Genomic DNA, 22,892 nt, shown 5'->3' on the forward strand with positions numbered 1-22,892 from the left:
CATGGAATGTATTTCACTGACACGCTTCAACTTGAAGCAACAACACAATGCCCACAGCAATGCACTTTTAAAGAAGGACATAAAACCTGTTAACTTGCAGGTTTGCTTTAAACCTGTATAATTGTTTATTCGCTTGTGTTTTATGCTGTCTGCCTTCTGTTTTAACAATGATCCTGCATACTCAGATCCTGGCAATTACCCGGTAAGTTCAATAAAATAAAGATGGGATGATAGCCAAAGGTACTAATGACCCAAACTGTGATAAACTTAAGAAAAAGCATCAAAACATAGCAGGAATCACAATCTCTGCAACCGTTGTGAGTAGAAGATAAGAGCACCTAATGAGGCTTAAGTATTGTATATATTTAAGCTAATGCTATTGGACAAGATATGAGGAAGCATTATGGTCTCATAAAAACAGCCTAATATATGATCATTATGGATTCTCAAGGTTATATTTAGTCTATCGCCAGGGTATTGATTGATAGATGGAAACTGGGGGTAAAACATAAAACTGAGCTAAATTAGGTTTTTAAAAAAAAAAAAAAAAAAAATCCATTTCAGCCTCCAACAAAGGAAGCCATTATTGTAAATTCCTCGAAACAGCCCTGAAAGCATGCAAGTTGGATGAGCACGCCGTCTACTAAAATGGCACACTAACAAAGAAAAAATATACAGCTTCTGGGTCTCTCTGCCTCCTTCCCTGCTCCTTATGAGGTGTATCTAATGATATGCTGAATATACCTCAAGATCAAGGATCAAACTGTCAACAGCACAAAAAAGGAGAAGATGAAAGAGTGAACTTCTTTCTAATGATAAGCCTAAAGATTCTTGGTGAATGCTGCTATGTGTATGGATTCTTGCAAAGCTTCTTTTCTGTACTGTGCTGCTCCTCTTCTTGTGCATGCTAAATTAACCCTCTAAGGCTAAGAGAAGCGGAGAATAAGCGCTATTAATTTTCATCAATCATACTGGTCTTAATTCAACCACACCTTTTCAGCCACAGTTTGAACTTCTGCTGGCAACGTTCGAGAACAGATGTCAGCTTCCAGATGTGTACAGTACTACTGCAGATTGTGATATTCATCATAGCTCATTCAAGCATGAACCATTTGTTTACAACTTTTGGGTCACAGCTAGTAACGACAACAAATCAGCCACATGAGAGATGGCTCATCCTTAAGCACATATGGGGAACTGTAGCTAAAACAAACAGCCAAATCCAGACAGAAATTTATTCAGCTTGTCATCTGAGATTCAGAGGAACTGCATCTTCCTGTCACTAATATAATAACTAGGGGTTTTCAGCTTTCTAATTACAGCCAATCACAGAGGAGAAGGTTTTGCAATTTCAGGATTTGAGAGGAGACTTAGCAGCTGCATCCTTTGTAGGAGCCATCTTAGATGCTTTGATTGAGGGAGACAGCTTCACTGGGCACGAGAGAAGACAAAATCCTCCTCATTAATCCTTCAGCTGCACAGATCCTTCACATCTCCAAGCTGTGATCGCTCTCTTCAATGCCACACTAAGACGTGTGGGGCTGCATCAAGTCGCTGTTTTACCTTGATGCAAAATAAAGTATATAATTTTCTCTCCTCGCCTCCCCGAGGTGCTGTCAGTGTTTATGCTGTCACAGCGTCGCTATTAAAAAAACAAGCGTCAGAAATTGGTGGTGATGAATTGTAACAATGGCAACATCAGCACACTGTTGCTGATCAAAGAAAAATGAGGGTTGAGGTTTTGGGTAATTGGTTAGCTATTGGAGCATAAGGAATAAATTCTTTGGGGGAATGTCAAACAGTAAGCACACACGCACAACAGTACATGTCCAAAGGCAAAAGCATACAATAAACAGTGCTGATCATTTTAAACTGCACATGTAATAATTTGCTGAACTGTGGTGTGATGCTCTCCTGTCTTTGGTTACAACAAACACAAGAAGCATTATTCTGTGTATAATAAATCAAGTCATACTACTTAGGGTGTATGAAACAACTTGAGTAGTTAGCAGTCTTATGAGGAGTTATTTATATCCATCTATTTTATACTCTGGATCTTGTCTCTGCTTTTTGAGGATGAAGTGGTCCTGTGGGGTTCATCAAGCAGCGCCCTCCAGCTTGCACTGGGGTGGTTTGGAGCCGAGTGTGAGGTGGCATGGATCAGAATGAGCTTTTCCATGTCTGAGGCCAAGGTTCTGACCAAGAAATGGGTGGACTGCCAGCTACAGGTTGAGCTTGAGTTACTGCTTCCAGTGGAGGAGTTCAAGTATGGAGCAGAAATGGAGTGTGAGATTGACAGGCAGACTGCGTGGTGCAGCATCTGCAGAGCTGCAGACTCTGTACTAATCTGTTGTTGCGAAGAGAGAGTTGAGCGTGAAGGCAAAGCTGTTGATTTACCAGTCAATCTGCATCCCTGCCCTCCCCTATAGCCATGAACTGTGGGTAGTGACCAAAATAATAAGATCGTACATACAAGCAGAAGTAATGAGCTTCCTCCAAAGAGTGTGTGGGCTCAGGCTTAGAGATACAGGGCGAAGCTCAGCAGCAGCTTTGCCTCACAAGAAGCCAGTTGAGGAAGTTTCTGATCTGACTGTTCGACGGTCTCACTGATGCTCTGATTTGTTATGGATCAGATCTGGAGTTCAGAGGAAAATCTTCATGTTGGAGTTTATCCATATTTATGGGACTGAAACTTTTTTTTGTGTGTGCATCTGAACAGACTCCATTCATCCTTGTTCTTCTGCAGTTTTTACTGAGAGGCTGGAAGTTTTTTTTTTCTCCAAGTTTCAACTCAAACAGTGAAAGGTGTAGAAATGTGACTGAAGCTGTTTAACCCTTCATCTCCAGAGATCTGAGAGAGACAATCCAGCAGTTCAGTCATCAGGAATAACTTTGTCCAACAAAATGAATCTTTCATCGAGTCATTCTGTGACATGTTACAGAGCTGATGAACAAGATCCATTAAAACAGAAACATAAATGAAATCACATCTACAGTCTGATGTGTGGGCATCAGAAAGGTGAACCCAAACTCTCATAGTAAACCAGTCCTGCACATTGATTTATGGCTCGATGTTTAAGTCTGAGAATGAAGTGATGATGCCAACATCTCCAACACTACAGTGAACCTGCTGAGCTAATGACGCAGATGCTGCAGTTATGTAACACATGGAGAGCACTGTGATGTTAGGGAAGCAGCCAAAGTCCAGTAGGACTGTTTCCCAATGTGAAATTGAACCCAAGCTCTTCACTTTCCTAACACATCATTTAACCTACTGAGCTGTATAGAAGCTTGCTCAAACACCACGTCATTATGACCATGTCAGGTACTGTGAGTGTTAACAAAAGTATAATTTTCTTATTTAGGCTGGATTCGAACCTGAAACCTCTCAGTCAAAAGCCACTGATTTATTCAGCCACTCTGTGCTGAAAATAATTCCTGCTCATCCAGAATTCATTCTGATAGTTGAGGTCACTGAACTTCACCCACCATCCTCCTCTAAAAGAAAATTATACAACCCCCCCCTGCCCCCAAAAAAATGTACCAAACTCAAAGATGAGAGAATACAGCATGGAGCTCACCTGGTGGCAGCTATGACAAACTCACACTGCAATTTCCTGAATTTTTGAGCTCAGATGCAAAAACAAATTAAAATAAATAAATTAAAAAAAATTAAGTAACACACCGTATCATTTAATTTAAACAATGAAGCTCTGAGTAAAAACCAACCAACCACAGAATGAGCTGAGGGTCAATAAGTAGGTCGATTAAGCTGTGATTAAACCTGAGACCTTTTTCTAATTATTCACTGACCCTACTGAGATAAACAGCTGCTCACCCCATCACATCATCACTGTGGAGGTAAAACTGCGCTAGTGAAAGAAACAAAAACAGAATTTCTAAAAAAATAAGACAACATAAGGTAGATTCAAACCCTTAAGCTCTACATTTAGAAACAGCTGAATTATCCAGCAGCTGCTCACCCTGCATCCCTGATAATGAATCTGACTGAAGTAGACGGCACTTAGCTGGACTGTTTTGTGTGGACGAAAACTCAAATGATGTCCACTTTTATGTAAATGCAATCAGAGCCTGAAGTAGAAACCCCAGAGTTAACAAAGACAGTTTGTTTGAGGTTTTAAGCTAATCCTAAGAAAGCCTGAATAATCTGAAAAAGGTTATTCTAAAATAACTTGAAATTACTTTTCACATTAGAAAAGCTCACATTGTTTCTATTGTACCTGCATTTTAAGTCTCCTTAGCAGCATTTGAGGCAAATTTACACTAAATTCAAAAGATGGCAAATGTTGGGAAATTACATCAGCAGTCATCAGTTGTCTTATAATGTAATATTAATCCATGACTAATCATAACCAATTCTAATTCTACAAGCAGCTCTAATGTGTCTTTAGGGTCACTGCCCTGTTTAAACTCTCATTTATGTCCAAGGTTTAATGTTTTGCTGATGCAAAAACAGCCCGTTAGTGTGATGCTACCACCATGCTTAACAGCTGGTAAAGTTTTCTTGAGGCTGTATGCCTGATTTTTATTAAACAGTCTTAGAATGACATCAGCTTTGAAACGGGGGTCATCAAATGCTTCACAATATCAGCTCAAGCTGGCAAATTATTTCTGGCAACAACTTGGCTGTCAAATTTCTCTCTGTTTGGCGAAGCGGATTGCAGAGGGAAAGAGCATGGTACAGCAAGAGGTTCCTTTAAAAAAAAAAAAAAAAGGAATGAAAATAATAAGACATCCAAAATCTGTTCAGTTTAGAACCGGGCGATACAGTGTTGTGTTTGTGTTTCTTTCTTCTGTCAGAACCAATAACAAGCCATTTGAAGTTTGTGCATCTGACTAGGATGCCTCCTGGACAGCTCCTAAGTGAGATGTTTCAGGCATGTCCAACCAGGAAGAGACCCTGGAGCAGACCCCAGACTTGCTGGAGATATTACATCTCTCAGCTGGTTAGGAACACCTCTGTATCCCCCGGATGAGCTGAAGGTGGTGGCTGGGGAGATGGAGGTCCAGGCACATCTGCTTACACAGCTGCTGCCACATCACAGACAGGAAAGTGGTAGAAAATGGATTGATGTTTTTATACAACTCTTTCCTGTGTTTCTTAATGTGCTGTGGCTCTTTTTTTTATCTGCGCAACAGAACATCTGGTCTTTCAAATCCATTAACCAACTAACAAAATAGCCCTGATATACTTTCGCTTTCTAAAGCTCAAAGTAGAAAAGAAGCAACATGGATACCGACAATAAATGTACAATCATATTGTGTAAGCCAGTGAGACTTGCCGGTATCCAATCCCAAGGATCAGTGAGCCTAAACAATAAGCTCAAAGTGAAAGCCTTCCAGAGTACAGCTATTTTCCCAACAAGGAGCCCCTGGTATAATAGCAGTAACAAAAAATATCACCCATAGCAGCTTTAAGCAGTGATGTGTGAATAAGAATAAAAATTCTAAAAACAACCATGCAGATACTGTAGTGTGTTTAGTAGGAATACTTACTGCTTATCCACTTGGCGTTTGGGTCATGAACCTTGAAGTCCCTCCTAAAGAGCTCTCCAACTGAGACCTTGCCCTTCAGAGCCAGACGGTCATCCTCACCTGAGAAAATAACCACAACATTAACTAAATATGACTCACATGGATGCCTGTGCTTAGTACTAACAAATGCACATGAAGCATCTTAGCACCTTCGATTTGTCACGGTTTATCTCGGAATCAACCGAAAAGTTAAAGTTCTTTGACTCGCAAAAGTAATTTAGTGACTTGACCTGACTGAAAGTGAAACTATTAAAAGGTAAATGCGTTAAACACGTCAAAAACAGCTGTTACAGAAATTTTGAGACAAGGTTTTCTTCATGAAGAAATGCTCTTTCATAAGATGCAATATAAAATATAGAGTTACTGTGGAAATAGTTGATATCAAGGAAAAGACAGATGAGAGCACATGTTAACAGTCCCATTCTGATGTTTATCCTGCCACAGAGGGTTTTCTTTATATCTTTTACTTTTCCCTTCAGATAAGGGAACATGGTGAAATTTTGCTATCTCCCAAACTAGCAATCACAAGAAGGTTTTTGGTGCAGCATCTAGTGACAACCAGCAACCAGCAGGGGAATACATAATTTTCCACCATGAAGAGTAGTTGTGCTACATCTAATACTGCGGACAACTCTTAAGCAATGTGTGCACGATGTCACACATGAAACCTCTAAAATAAGGATGACTTTGAAGTGCTACTCTGGTGGAGCCCAAGATTGAAACAAGAACATTTAAGCACCAGGGATAATAGTTGGTTTCTTTTTTTATGATACACACCATGAAGGGTTTTCCTGCCATCTTTTGTTTCTGGTGGCACTGTTTCAAGAACTGACCACTACACAATGGCACACTTCCCTGAGTGACAATGTCTTATCTGGCAGTGGATTAAATGAAAATTAGAATTATGACACATGAGATAACAGAAGTTTAAGGAAACTAAAAGGGGAGTAAATGAAAGACAGGATGGGTAGGGGTAAGCTAACAAAACAGGTTTTGATTAAAATATGATAACAGCGAGTGGGTTATTCAACTATCAGAGACGCCAGCCATGAATATGTATGAGATTCAAATCAAAACAAACCATCATTTTATGATAATTTGCCTACAGAAACATTAACAGTGTTTGAATTGCTGTGTAGAGGAGGAAGACATGCATCTTATATACGATTTAAAGAAAAACCGAGGTGAAATACAAACAGGAACAGAAGTTTGAAACAGATAAGAATGATTTTCTATGCACCTCTGACAAAAACTGAAAGAATACATAATCTCTTTTTGACACATTCTGATCTCAAGCCGAATCTTAACAAGTTTTTCCTGCGGGCTGAAATTGTTCACCTTTCAAAGAATAAAGAGCTTATTGAAGATGGAGACAAAAAAAAAAAGTATAATAATCCAACGCATCATATTCACTCCCTCAGGCCTTTGATTAAGACTAGTGTTGCTTCTGATCATCAGACCAGACGTGCATATTTACAGCAGATGCTTCCCACAGTTCTCAGTTGATACTCATCATATCATCTCCTGTCCCAATATATGACTCATTTCACAGCCATGCACATGGTGGGAGGATGGGGAAAAAAAAAAAAAGGCAAAAAAGCAATATATGTTGAGTTTCTCTGTTTCTAGCCAGGGTGCTCTCACCCTAAAGATTTGTTTTGGTGAATTTCAGTCAACGATAGGTTGAGCGATTCAGACTTCAGGATGAGGACCCTTTACCGAGACACGACACTTGATGGACGTATTGGCTTCTATGGGGGATCAAAGCAGTGATATTTTAGCTGCAGGACAGTCTTTCATAAGTGATGTTTAATCCTACTACTAAGCCTGTCTATGCTCATGTTGTGGCTGTCATTTTCTATGAGGTAACATAGAAAGTATTTTTTAAGGTCATCACAGTCCTTCTCCAGCTGTTTAAAGCAGGAAACACACACACACACACACACACACACACACACACACACACACACACACACACACACACACACACACACACACACACACACACACACACACACTATGTTTAGCTGAAGCCCTGGCTGTACTGAAAGCTGTAATAAAAGGCTATAAACAGTGGCTGCAGAGAAGACAGAAAAAACCATGAAGACAAAAGACAAGCAGGGTTGCTTTTCACATCAGTGTGCTGTTAAATATGGAACCTTTAAATGTCAAACAGATAAACAGAAACAGGTGTTTCTTCTGGAACGTTCCTTTTTGCAGGGTCAAGTAGCCTGAGCATCAACTGGAAGGCCATTATGTGACACTAACTTTCTAGTAATGCTTTTTTAGGTAACTTTAAAGACTCATAATACAGAATCACCTGCTTCTCAGAGGTAAAGGAAACTTTATAACCAATCAATAGAGCAAATATTAGAAACTCTGTTTCTAATATAGGCTCTTGGCTTGATCAGGGCTTTCATTGAAGCTGCTGGCTGTATTTCATGTAAGTATAGCATTATATCTATTGGCACGTTCAACTTCCAGACAGTAGATGGATCTATCCTCTTACAATAGAACTACCTCACTGCTTTGTAATATGTCTGAAATGCAGCTTGCTTTGAAACCTTATACATGACGTGTTTAAATGCTTATGGAGGTCTGATATCAGTTCAATTAATGATAAATTAAGGAACATTTAGCATTGTTTGGCAGACGCAAGCCTCATACAAGCATTTAATTTGCATCATGAAACCAAAAGTAAAAAACGGTGTACATGTACCATGCCTACCAGCATGCTGTTATTGTTATGGTTTAATAAATACAAAAATAACCAAACAAAAAACACACTGCTTCAAAGCTATGGTTTGGTTTACTCTGTGAGCCTATACTTCTGTACAGAGTACAATGAACTATATGATCAGTATCCTAAAATAATAATAATACAAAAAAAAGAAAAACATGAGACTGATGAAATAGTGGTCACTTTTAAAATAAGGTTACAATTAATCACATGATTACTCAAAAGAGACTTAGAAGAGATGCATGCACACTCAAGTGTGCGAGAATCCATCTCCACTTCCTCCAAAGACTCAGTTTTTGGTCTCCAGAAATACTGTGTCAACTTTTCATAGTGCTACTATAGTGCTACTATACTGGCACCACCAGCTGCTTTGGAAATCTTCTTCTTTCAGTTGGTCCCTTAAGGGGTTGTCACAGGGGATGATCTGCCTCCATCTCACCCTATCTCAGCTTCCTCCTTTGTCACACCAACCATCTGCATGTGTTCCTTCACTACATCCATGGACCTTCTCTGTGGTCTTCCTCTTTTCCTCCTGCCTAACAGCTCCATATTCAACATTCTTCAATATATCCACTATTCCTTCTCTGCACCTCCATCTCAGACCTGCCTCACTTACTTTGTCTCCAAACTCCCTTTAACACCAGGCGATCGCCGCAGATACTCCTGTGACCTCCCCTTACATGCCGTAAACAGCTGGTTAATACAGAGCATATCACTGCTGAGACGACAGATCAAACATACTTCGAATTTCCATAATTTTGTGACCCCATTTGTCCTATTGGAAAAATTCAAACAGTTTCTGAAAGCTGAGAAATTTCGCTTCACACCCAACATAATGTTATTACAGTAATTGTTGCTGGAAGTCCATGAACGGTGGGATATTTGAAGTACGCTGCCGATGGGTTCGGTGTTGAAGGTTGAGCCATTCCTCTGATATACCCATTTCTAATCTTGTCCACTCTGGTCATTCTCAGTGAAAATCTTGGCATCTTCAATTCACTGCAGCCTCCTGTCTTTTTGGCAGTGCCACCATCTCCAAACGTCCAAATCTCCATACATCATTACAGGTCTCGCTATTGTCTTGTAAACCTAAGAAACTTCTTAAATCTAAAGCTTTTAATCTGGGTAAAATGGCAAAACACAACCCACTGTTGGGAAGGGTAGCATGATTTAGTTGAACTCTGAGATGCCTTGGCCAAGATTATTCTGTCCCACAGGAGAAAATCAAGTAATCTCATCTCAAATCTGTAGCTATTTGGTCAGATTGGACAAATTGCACTTTGAGCTGTGATGTTAAAAGCAAATACTGGTATGTTTATGCTCATGCCCTACATTTCCCTGAGTTACCAATTGGGAAATCCAGACAGGCTGGTGAAGTACAGTAAAATACCACAAAACTGTCAATGTGCACTGTGCACATAGTTTAGTGTCAGATACTGGACAAGGGTGAGAACTCTATGACTCCATGTAATCACAAAGAGCATGAGATCGTACGTCAGAAAGAAAACACCAAAGGGCAATATTCACACTTCAATGGCAGCCAAACCTCGACAGAGTATCAAAATTATTTATAACAGCAAGGAGGAAACTGATCCACATATAATCTTCTTGAAACCATATACAGTTTTCAATCTTATGCCTTTTATTCTAACATTTTCACAGCAAGTAGGGCTTTAATTAAAACACTCCTACCCTCAGCTATAGCCACAAGCTGTGGGTAGAGACCAAAAGATCATGTACGTAAGGGATGGAAATGAGTTTCCTCTAAAGGATGTCTGGACCCTCCGTTAGAGATAGGGTGAGGAACTCAGTCATTTGGGAGGGACAAAGTAGAGCTGCTACCCCTCCACATCCAAAGGAGTCAGCTGAGGTGGTTCAGGTATCTGATTAGAATGCCTCCTGGACACCTGGAAGTGACGTTTCAGGCATGTCCCATTGGGAGGAGGCCCTGGGGGGAGACTCAAGGCACGCTAGAGAGATTATGTCTCTTAGCTTGCTTGGGAAGGTGTCACCCCGGAAAAGCTGGAGGAGGCAGATGGATAGAGGGAGGTTCGGACGTATTTGCTTAGACCGCTGTCATCGTGATCCAGAGCAGATAAGTAGGAGAAATCGTTTTGATGGACAAAGCAGAATAAGTTTAAAAAATAAAATAAAAACCTACAAAAGAGCCTCCAGTAATGTCTTTAAATTGGCCATTAAAAAAAAAAATCTACAGATTTTACAACTTAATGATATAAAATGTAAAAGTAGTAAATCCACAAATTTTGAAAGATAAAAAAATAATAAATGATGTACGCAAGTAATTTTAGTTTCCAGTGGACCCCCTGGTGTATCTCATCACAGTGAGATCATTTATTTATGAGTTATGAGCAATTTGTTTTTACATTGATTTTTACCTTTTCAGGCAGTTTCTTTTTGCAATTGCATGCAGTTACAACTGTATTATGTTGTACATTTAAAAAAAAAAAAAATACATTTAGCAACAACAATAGAAAGGAGACCTTAACATCAGTACAGGCTTTGTGGCTATGGACATTATGAAAATGATAAGACATTTTTGGATGGAGTATTTGTTTTTTTTTGCTCTGTGGTTATTCTTTTGTTTTTTAGTCGAAGAAGATGAAGATTGCATTTATGTATGATGTTCACAAATGAAAATAAGACTTTTTAGTTTTAACAGATTTTGAGTTCAGGTGCACCCGAATGCACCTGGACCTTATTTTTACAGTGCATGATTTACAAAGCAAGCGATGTCCAGTTGACATTTATGCATTTAAGTTTTTAAGCAGAGATGGTATGATAGGACTTCATTGTAAATACTGTGAGGTTGTTGGTTTTGCACGTGACAGTTTATTTACAATTAGTCTTGTGGCCTCATTATTCCATGACAAATTAAGAAGATATAAGATCTGGAGTTAATTCCAAGCAATGTCTTTGGTATATTTCCACTGGAATTCTCAATATGAAGGTCAAAGAGATGTTGATGCAAGTGTAGAAGGCCATCATTCGGCCCAAATAAATCAGAAGGATGGTAAAATCAATGAATGCGGTACATTCGTAAAACAACAGACTGTACTGTCCGCAGAAGACCGCAGAATGGATGATTGGAGAATTATTTCCTTGGTTAAGGAAAAACCCTTAAAAACAAGTAGCCATGTCAGGAACACTCTCGAGGAGGTAGACATATCACTGTCAAAGTCTACAACAAAGAGACACTTTCATTAATGTACATGACATAAAGGTGCAAGCCACTCCCGAGGTATACCACATCATCTGCAATGTCTGTCAGTGGAAGCAGGTCACTGCCATTTACCGATGATGTGACTGCTGACAGAAGTAGCACAGGCCTATATTTTTCTCAGATTTAGAAAAATGCGGCAAAACAGATTTGATAATGCTTCACAGACCAAATAGATAATGACCCAAAGCCTGGTTAATGCAAGTAAACTATGTTAAAACAATACTTCTGTTAAACCCCTTGGGTTTAGGGTCAAATACTCACCATTTCTGAAGAAAAATTTAAAAAATGAAAGAAAAGTCAATTTGGCCTGGTTTTGCTTAAACAGAATATGTAACACCCCCAGGGTGTAACTGTAAAACTTCCAGAATTATTTCTATGCATATTTCTGTTTTTCTTTTACAGTCTCAATAATCTGAATAGTAACAGAACTGTCACCTTCCCTTGTGGCATAATTCTTAAGGCCTGCACTTGCATTGCAAACCAATATCTAATCAGCAGTGCCTGAGACACACAGGGGCACAAAGAAAGTTTCAAAGTTGTTGTTTTTTTAAGCAAATTTCAGCAAGTAAACAAATCCTGACTTCCCATTTTTCACCAGTCATAGAGGCTTTATATTGCAAGACCACCACAATGACTTGCATCATCCTCAAAACTTGTACATCAGCTGTGTGTGTGGCATATTGTGCTGAACAGATGGACAGACACTGACTGATCCTCAGTTCCGCCCTGATTTCATCATGGGGGATACAAACACCTTTGAAGGCATCTGCTTGATGCTTCATTCGAGTTTTGTATTTTATCATCACTCACCAGAGTGTGCATATGCAGCAGGAAAACATAATAATGCACACAAGTTGAAGCCTCCTGTCAGATGGTTAAGTTAAGAGGGGATAAATGGTGAATTTATAATGAGGCCTGACTGCTAGATTGTGAACACAGAGACATTCACTACAAAGATGGAGCTGTGCGTGTGAAAGTTTACATTTAAATTTACATTTCTGTATTAATGTCACAGTCCCTTAGCAGCAAATCCAGTTTCTATAGTATGTCCTAATCTCACTCTCATGGCGATTGTTGTCGAAATTTGTCTGGGAAAAAAAAAAAAAAAAAATAGCCCCAGCAGGGTCAGTTTATTGGGTTGACTAAAGCAAGTCTTTACTGTGGATAACAAAGTATAAACATCACATCCACATTTCATAAATCTGCATAAAAGGTTTTAATTAATATTCTTAATCATCCAAAACAATGCACAATGCACAATAAATAAAGTCAACACTATCAGCCAACTGCAGTTCCACAACATTACCAAGTGTTATTCAGCTCACTGTTTTGGTTGTACAGCCCGCACCTTTACTAGTTTGGTTAAGTTGCATGACTTCCATTTTTCAGCTGTTGCAGGTAGATGTTCACAGTAAAAAAAACAAAAAAACAAAATCAGACAAACGTCTTCTTGCCCTAAGTGGGCAAAAAGTTGTTGAAAGTTTACCTTGGTTTTGAGAAGTTTAATATGAACTTGTTTACTCCTTGATGAGCTATGACAATGAAATCTATCACAGCTGTCACAAGGGCAGAAGATAAGGTACACCCTGTTTAGGTCACCAGTTTATCACAAATACACACCATCTTTACAACTTTGTCATGTTAGTTTCACCGACTGATGATGTGTTGCTACAATAGTAATCTTGTTCAATACAAGATACTAGAGTACATCAGGTTCAGACATTTGGTGGATGTGCTTGGCTGAGGAGCCAATGATGCGATGCTACCATCTGCAAACTCGTGATTGATCATATCTAAGTCAATCCTAAATTGATAACATGATACCCAGACAGAGAAGAAATGCTGTTCATGACTGGGCTTGATGGGGGCCAGATGACGGTTCTTCCTCTCCAAACTTGCACTTATTTCATGTTTGTGTAGAACCTGGTACCAAATAACATGCAAAACACAATTAAAATGTGCTAATAGGAAGATGGATTTGGGCTACATTAACAATTGCCACAAGGTGATGTTTCTTTCCTTTTTGTTTTATTGAGCTGTGGTGGAAAGTTGTACGCTGATGCTGATGGAGATTTTACACCACAAATGGCATCCTGTGAAGACTGGGCATTATTGGGCTGATGCAGGCAAAGCACGTGCATGGACGTTGCTATTATTATCTTGACAATTTCAGAGCTATTGATCATCAATCCCAATCTAGCTTAGCCATTTGCCATTTTAGAATTCTCCACTGACATGACCACAGGCCCAGTTTATTTTAATGCTTCATTAACATCCTTTCTATTGTTTATTTGACTGGTTTGAAACAAAAGAATCCCAAAGAAGTAATTTTCAAGCATGAAAGTAATTTTTCATGTTTTTGTGGCGTGTGGGCGGTCTGTTTTTGTGCTTCAAGCTTGGATATTTTACCAGAGGCCTGGGAGCTTGAGGGTCCTGCGCATTATCTTAGTTATTCCTAGGACTGCAATCTTCTGGACAGAGATCTCAAATGTCGTTCTTGGAATCTGCTGAAGCCACTTGCCCCAGTTTGGAGGGGTCACTGTCTCAAGTGTTCCGATTATACTGTTGTATGTATAATGATTAATTTCGTTGTATGTACAATGACAATAAAGTTCTACTCTATTCTACCTTCACCTTCCACATCCTCTCTAGCTCTTCTCTCAGCCCTTGGTATTTTTTGAGCTTCTCATGTTCCTTCTTCCTGATGTATTATTGCTACATTTATCGCTATGGCTTTCTTCCTGTTTGTCCACCACTACTACTGTATGTCTGGTTAGTTAGCCATCACCAGTTTGTCCGTCTGTATCTGAAGTCCCACAGGATCTTAGCTTGGTCACTCTCAACATTTGGAGGCGTATCCCATTTTGACCTCAGGACTTCCAGAGTCTTGTTAAAACATCTCTTTCACATGACTGTAACTATTTAATGTAGGGCACCAACAGAGGAAATGCAAAGCCTTCATATTTTCACAGTGCTTTCAACAGCATATGGTGAAAGAAAATGAAAAATGGGGGAGGTCAAATCCAAGGTCAAAATAGAGCTCAAAAGATCAAAAATACTTTCATAACATCTTAAATAAGACAACTGAAAGTCCAATTCATACAGTACAAGCACAATTTCATAAAAACTGCATGAATAGTTTAGAAAATTAGTATCTGGGTGATTTTTGCAGAAATTCTGAGGTTAGAATTTTTGGTCTCAGAGGTTACCTAGTAGAGTATTATGAAAACTGGAACCAATCAACAATTTTAAGTATCATTTTCAATTCAGTGACCCACAATCAGTAAACAGTACTACATTTACTACATCAGCATTTTAGCTGTAGACTAGTGTTATTAGATTAGTAGACATCTATATATATATACAGGATGTAAACGGCACCTACTCTGTATTTGATTAGATCACAGTCACATATATCATCAAATCCAGAGAACTGAGACACAGACACTCACACACAGTATTCAAGCAAAATATCAGTGAATAGCACTGAAGGAGCTGCCTGTGTTGCTGCCTGTGAGGGTGTAATTTGAGAGTTGGTTTCATGCAGTAATCTCTGTGACTGCTCGCTTTCAGCTGCACCAAATTAAGGTTCCATGTGATCCTCCCACAGTTTCAGCTAGCTGTCACAGCTGTCAGTCAGGCAGACATCCCTCAATCTGAAGAATACCCAGATGCCAATAGTGAACATCTGACCTAGTTGTACTGACGTAGGGAACAGAGCAGCCTCTTAGTAATATGAAGCTATCAGTTACAGCAGATGCGGCTTGTCAGAAGAGGAAACAGAAGAATTCCAAAACTCTGCGTGTGTGCCGAGTGTTAGCACATGTGTGCGTGTGTGTGAACTAAGTGGTTGTCAGGTGCAGTTAGAAACTGGCTGCCCTGTCTGAAAGGGGAACATCCATCAACAGACACTCCTAACAGAGAAAACAAAATGCTATCTCATAACTCCAGACCTGCCATGCTACAGTTTGCTGCTCTGTGGGGTATGTTTGCTCCCAAAATGCAAAATAAATTGCTCTGAATGACTACTGGCATTAACATTTTAACCGGACAATCCCCCCAAAAGCACTTTAAGAGTGTTAGAGAATATCAGTCATGTATCTTTCACCCTTGGGCTTATTTAAACTGAAAAAAATAAAACACCTTTCTACCAAGTGTTTTATTCTTTAATTAATCACTTTAAGTCTTATTTTTTCTTAAAAGCAACTGCAATGCACTGTTTGAAATGCTGTTGCTCAGTCTGGATACTGGTAAAATGATCACTCTTTATTTTCAAGATCTATCATTTTGTCCCCTTCAAAACAATGTAGATTTCATTTTCATTTAGAAAAGGGGGGATTTTTACATTTAAATGACAAACACAACTGCCTTGTTAGGATTTCATTTTACCAGTGTAAAATCTTTCTATTCAAACAGATGGCGTAGGATTTATAGCAGTAATTTTGATATCTGTAACTGAGAAGTCTTCTTACAATGCTAACAATTTTGTTTTCAGTCGTGGAGGGAGGGATTCATCTTAAGAGGCAGAGATAACTATTTCTCTACAGACAGAAGCCTGAATAGACCACAGTGCCATCTATAATGGAATGCCAGTGCGCCTTTGGAGATCATCATCAGCTGTGTGTGAAATACAATACCCTTTTCAGTGGCTGTATGCAATGAGTACCCAGCTAAGGTAAACCACAGAATTGTCCCTCCACAAATATTACTACATACAGTAAAAAATAGCTGATGTTGCTCCTTTTGTGTCCAATTTTTAAGTGTAATAAAAACAGTTATGAGTTAAATTTTAGCAGCATCACAACTGGGATCTGGATAGCAGATAGCTCATAAAAAGATTTCCGAAATAAACTAACTGAATATAAAGATTGAGATGTTGTCCAAAGATGTGTGAAAATAAAAATATTTTTAAAAAGCAGAGTTTAAAAGGGGAAGTTCATGCCCTCCTTATTTTAGTAATAATCAAGAATAATGCTGAAAATCAGACACCTTTGCAATCTCGTGTTATTGTTGAACATTGTGAATGTTTCAAAACCAGCACAAGCATTTATTACATGCTTGGATGGTGGTATATTATTATATTACCAGGGTATTTAAAAAATTAAACAGTATGATTTTCAGTCCAGTTAAAAATACAGTTGATGCAGATATTGCAAATTGTTTATGCAGCTATTTTGTGTCTTAAAATACATTTTCTCTTCTTTTTACTGACTCTTGGTAGCTTACTGGCACTACTACAACCAGAAGGTGGTGATAATGCACACAGACACCTGAGGTCCATTGCAAATGATTCCACTAAAAGTCCAACAGTCACTTGAGAGCAAGTTAATTAGAGGAGACTGGTGAGCAGCGCCTTTTAAAAATATCCATGAAAAATTCAGGTGGTGTATTAGCAAAATTAGTGACAAGTTATTTCTCATATACTCATACTATTTATACCATTTTTATACTCATAATATTTCTTAAAATGCTGGTGGAGTTTGCATCCCTTCAGCTTGCCTGTTTTATTACGCCAGACACTCTTCATCCGTAAGGTCTTCTTTGCTAATGTGATGAAACCTTTCACACTGCACTGCAACCCCTCCACATCATATTGGCCAAGGTGGTTAGCAAGAGAAAAGTTATCTGTTACGGTAATTAATAACTTGCTTATTTGCTAATGCTAGTCTTTCTATAAATTCATAGATCATAACTGATTTTTGAGCAGTGAAGCTCGTCAAGCACGCTAGTCTGGACAAACTTCACAATGTACATGTGCAAAAAACTAAAAACACAACTCATGTCACAACTTGACACAGACACACCAATGAAACTGACAGATGCGACAGATTCCCAATTTGGCAGTAATTTTAAGGATGGCTGCAAACAGGTGAGACGTTTTATAACTGAACACTCTTCGTGATGAAAGGAGGGTCATCGTTTTAACTTTGGCAGGAGAAGCAGTTCTTGTGAAAATGGAAAAGTGCCTGTAAAATGACATGACTTTGATCTTGAGCACAATTTGCATGAAGATCACTGTGTGCATGCTTGATTCTTGTGAACTGTTGACAGATGGATGACGGATGCCTTACCATGACATATGGTCATTGCTCCTTTGGCTAGATGAGGTCAAAACAACACCATAGGGCAGTGTATACTGGTAAACAGCTGAGCACAATGAGTTATGCAAGATGGTGACTGAAAGCATGAAATAAAGTTCAATTCAATTTTATTTATACGGTGCCAAATCACAATAAAAGTCACCTCAAGATGTTTTACATTGTAAGGTAAACACCATACAATAATACAGAGTAAACTCCAACAATCAGACAACCCCCTATGAGCAAGCTGTTGGCAACAGTGGGAAGGAAAAACTCCCTCTTAACAGGAAGAAACCTCCAGCAGGGAGGGACAGCCCTCTGCTGTGACTGGTTGGGGGGTGAGGGGAGGGAGACAAGACAAAACACACACTGTGGAAGAGAGCCAGAGATTAATAATAACTAATGATTAAATGCAGAGTAAAGAAGAAATACTCAGTGCATCATGGGAAGTGCCCAGCAGCCTAGCCTATTGCAATGTAACTAAGGGAGGATTCAGGGTCAAATGATCCAGCCCTAACTGTGATTTTAAGCCTGAGAAAAGAGAAGGCTCTGCCGCTTAGTCTACTTTTAAGTATCCTAGGAACCCAAGTATGCCAGCAGTCTGAGAGCGAAGTGCTCTGTTGGGTTGGTATGATACAGTACTATGAGGTCTTTAAGATAAGATGGGCTTTATTATTTAAGACCTTGCATGTGAGGAGAAGGATTTTAAATTAGATTCTGGAATTAACAGGGAGCCAATGAAGAGAAGCCAATATGTAGGAAATGTGCTCTCTCTTTCTAGTCCCTGTCAGTACTCTCGCTGCAGCATTTTGGATCAGCTGAAGGCTTTTCAGTGTAATGTGTAACTAATAAAGCATTTTGGGTTTAGTGAAGCCCACAACAGGTTGGTGTGCCATCAAGTCCTCTAGCATAATCTATGGAAGCAGGATTTGGTGTCCCTAGCTAGTAATTTACCAACTCATTAAGTGAAAATTTAACTTTACATTAAATAACTAGTCTAAAAGTAAGAAAGTGCAAGCATCAGTAGCTATGCACATCTGCATCTGCAATGCATATCTGGTCAAGTGGTTATATGTCAGCTTTCCCCTGACATTGCCCAGCAACACTTTCTCTATCAACTGCAATTAGTTGATAGAGAAAGTTGTCAATTTGTCCCATTTGTCACCTTGCTCATTTACAACATGGCATTTAACACAAGGGATTAGGAGCTATCAGGGCTGTAGTCTGTATAACCTTTGTATTCTGATGACAAGAACTAATTTAATATATAAGTATGGATGGATGGGATGGACATAAACATGTCTGGGGGCAAAGTGAGTTGGCTAATCCCTCACACGTCTAGTTCCAATAACCTATTTCACCAATTCTTTGGTTTTTAGGTGTTTTTTATTTATTTATTCAACCCAAGTGAAATGTCAAGAATGCATGGGGAAAAAAAGCCACATGACAACATCTACCCATCTGTTAAGGATTTTCACAAGACTTTAGAACAAGGTTAAAATTTTAGAGACCTTTTTTTGGCTGCGTACAGTCTCCACAGGTTCCTTGGCAGACTCTGTGGCAAATAGCTTTCTGCAAAAGCAAAACTTATCATTCTGACATTTCTGATTTTGTAGGCATTATTCCTTTAGATGTGCTTGCAGTCTGAGCCAGTCTAGCCGTTTACCCAGCTTTTGGGCTTTAGGCCAAGCACAGGTAAGCTAAAGAACTTTTCAGAATTTACGGACATACAAGTAGTATCAATAAAGTAATCTAACATTTGATAAGTTCTCTACTACTAAGGGACCTAACCAAACTTAAATAGACCTGAAATGAAAGTGCAGAAATGCAAGTGTCATGGTCAAGGAGAGTCTGCAATACCAGACGTTAAGTTAAAAAATTCTCAAGTGGCAACTATGCTTACTCTTGTGAAAGATTTTTTTTTTTTTTTGCCAAACATCCCAGATCAAAGAATATCTAAGAACTTTTTTTTCTAAAACTCCAAGAAGATAAAATAAATTTGCACAAATAAACCACTATCCTTGAGAAGTGATTTTTGGAGCTGCAACATCCTGAAGCTCAATCGCACAAACTTCCAGAGTTGGAAAACATATTTGAATATCCAAAAGTTTCTAAAATCTGCATACCTTCTAGTTTAATGTCTGCTTAAGTCCCCAGTGAAGCATAAAGAATCAAGGTTGTGTCATGCCTTGGAGGAGAACAGCAGTTCTGCTTTAGCACACAAAGTCAACACAGGGAGGGGGACAGATTAGGACGGGGCACAAGCTGGAGACACCACCTGCCTGCTGTCCACTTTCTGCCTAACTCCTGCTGGTCCATCTTGTTTGGTACTGCTGCCACATAAAGCAGCTCAACTTCATCCAAATCCATAACGAATGCCCCGGGACAGGAAAAGGCCACAGCCAAGAGGTGACGAGGAGTTTTAGTCCATGCTGTTTTGACACCTGCCGTCGTGCCACAGTCTGGTACTAATTTTGGTACTATTTTTGCACTCACACCTATCTATCTCACGAAGAATACTAAAAAGAAAACAAACAAACCAAACCCACTGAATATCTATTATAAAAGCTGACCCTGCTTTAGGCTTTGGGCATTACCTACAATTTTCTGGGACAGAACATCATAAACAAGTGCACACTGATTACTGTCTTTGCAACTGAATTACAGTGCATGCACACTACCAGTTGTATTGACTGATTTGACTCTGGCAGTGCATAAAAGCAAATCAAGGATCTTTATGAGTCTGAATATAAACAGATGGTCTATTGATTAAACTTTAATCAAAATCTGCAAATAGAAATCCTGAAGGTCACTCTGAAACTGAGATGCCTTAAAATCGCTAAGGGGAAATATAAACATCCAAACTGTGTATTTGTGGACTACACCAAAGAGGCATATGGCAACTATGTTTAAGAAGAAAGCAATGTTGCATAAATTGACTTCAGTTACATTTTCTGACTGTCGTTAAATGTGGCCTTTACAGCAATAGTGCATCCATGTGGATGCTAAGTGAGAGTGACACTGCAAACACCACATGAGAGCCTGGACCACACAAGGGCTGAGATACTGACACTCACACTTTATCCTTTGCATTGTTTGTGGTGAAATTGATTGTGAAACCTTAATGAGCATGTTGGTGCATAATAATCGCTGTGTAAACACAGGGATGTTTAGTGTATAGTGTCCCTCCCCCTTCCATGCTGCGCCGTGTACCTGGTGTCAACAGGATGACGGAGGTGACGATCAGCGAGCAGATGACCAGAATGACAAGAAGGGCGATCGCTATTCCCTTCCAGTTCCTCTGCGGAGGGTTACTGCCCACCAGCTCCTACAGAGACAGACACAGAGAAGAAACGGTCAGGGTAAAGACTGCTGTTAGAGGGATTCAGGGCACGATTTACAAAGACAGGTTGAAAATATAATGAAAAGTAAAATTAAAAAAGAACAATATGATGCGTGCAAGAAACGCTAGACAAGAAGCACCTAGGAAAAGAAAGGAATCAGAGAAGTATAAAAGGCAAACTCGCAAAAAAATAAAAGATGGGGGTGTCAGTCAAGGACGAACGTGAGTCAGAGTCGCAGCCTCTCGGATCTCAAGGAGAGCCGCAGCAGCAATAGCAGCGGGGGGGGGGGGGGGGGGGGGGTGTTCTTAATGAGTCGAGCATCAGCGGCCATCACCCGCAAACGAATGTGACAGATAAAAATGGAGCCCACGACACATTGGTGAATTGCATGTTTGACAACAGCACAGAGTGAAGCTCTGGGGGTTGGGAAAAAAAAGTCTGAGTTATGAGCAAACATGAGTTTTTTTTTTTTTTTTACTTTTTAACTTCTTTTTGTCTGACCTACAAATCCAAAACAAAGATATTTTTTAATGCTGTTTACTACTGAGCTGAGTGAAAACCATCATTTAAATAATGAATATGGCTCCATATAAAGTATCACTGCAGGATATAAAAAGAAAACAGAGGCAAAAAGTGCCCTAGGCTCCCTGTCTTTGCCCAAATAAAATAATGAGCAAACAATGTGAAATGCATTTGACACATGGTGGTGTGCAGCAGGTAGCTACATTCAGCAAAAAAATTCAAGAGATAGAAGAGGAGCAGCCACACGTACGTGAGAAAGATCAACCCTAGCCTGAGCATCATTCACTGCATGAAGTTAGAACTTTTGATCTGTGATGCTGTTAAACACAGGCGACTTCTTTTCAGATAGTTATTTACACTTTATTCTATCAAATTCTAAAACCCTGTTAATGGACCAGGGGTCGCCTATTTCCCTCCCTGAAGATTTGCAGAGATTTGGATGAAAGAGGGGCGATGGACCGCAGATGAACCCTCCACAGGAAAGCAGAAAAAAAAGAAGCTCAGAAGTCGGTCATCAAAGCAGACTGCTTTTTGGTCTGACCAGCAGGAATATACTGCAGCTGACGATTCATTTATTCATTTAGTTGGCTGACAGCAAGTTGTGCTATTGCATTTTGAGATTATTTCATAATAAATATTGAAGCTGGCACGCCTGGCCGAATGCTGCTGTGTAGCAGAGGGATCTGGTAGGTTAAAATAGCAATCATCAGTTTGTACTGCTGCCTCTGATTGCATTCCATGTGTCTACAAAAGGAAGACATGAAACCGAGAATACTATGCAAAATTATTTATTTAATTTTAATAAGGAAAATTTCTATAAAATATTCTTGTACAGTGCATCAAGGTCAAAACTTGTAAGCTGATCATTACTCTATAACACCCCACTGGGGGTGAAACTACCCAATACTCCACCCCATCCCCACCCTGATTTTTTTTTTTTCTCAGGAAACACATCCTGGTCATGATAAGTTGATCACGAATGGATCACAAACTAAAAATAAAATCCATTATTCTGATGCATTGCCAGCTCATTCTTGCAAGAACAATCTTTGAACAATACAACATTCAACAGGCTAGCATGCTTGAATCAAGCTCCATATGGCTAACTGGCATAAAGTACATGAACCCATGGCTGTTTTTTCTATATTTGTCACACTTATATGTTTCAGATCATCAAAGAAATTTTAATATGAGACAAAAATAACCTGAGTAAATACAAAATGTAGTTTTAAATCATGATTTTTGTTAAATCATAAATTAATTGTGATTAACCACACTTTATGATTACTGCTAGAACTGCTGAATCAAGACACTTCATGCCATGATTGAAAACTCAAGAACGGATGAGAAACAAAGTCTCACAGACATTGATCAGTCTGGAATGGGTTAAAAAGCCATTTTGGTCACAA

General features: G+C 39.2%; 1 protein-coding gene across 1 annotated transcript in view; it reads right to left on the reverse strand.

Annotated features, from left to right (window-relative positions):
- Positions 1 to 22,892, reverse strand: part of LOC115799454 (dipeptidyl aminopeptidase-like protein 6) — a 114,767-nt gene that overhangs the window by 48,808 nt on the left and 43,067 nt on the right. The window contains exons 2-3 of the mRNA XM_030756631.1: positions 20,831 to 20,945; positions 5,518 to 5,616 (exon numbers count right to left, since the gene is read on the reverse strand). Coding sequence (XP_030612491.1) covers positions 5,518 to 5,616; positions 20,831 to 20,945 — 214 coding nt within the window. The remainder of the gene's footprint in view (positions 1 to 5,517; positions 5,617 to 20,830; positions 20,946 to 22,892) is intronic.

This window comes from Archocentrus centrarchus, chromosome 20 (assembly GCF_007364275.1).
Source record: "Archocentrus centrarchus isolate MPI-CPG fArcCen1 chromosome 20, fArcCen1, whole genome shotgun sequence".
Classification (NCBI taxonomy): Eukaryota; Metazoa; Chordata; class Actinopteri; order Cichliformes; family Cichlidae; genus Archocentrus; species Archocentrus centrarchus.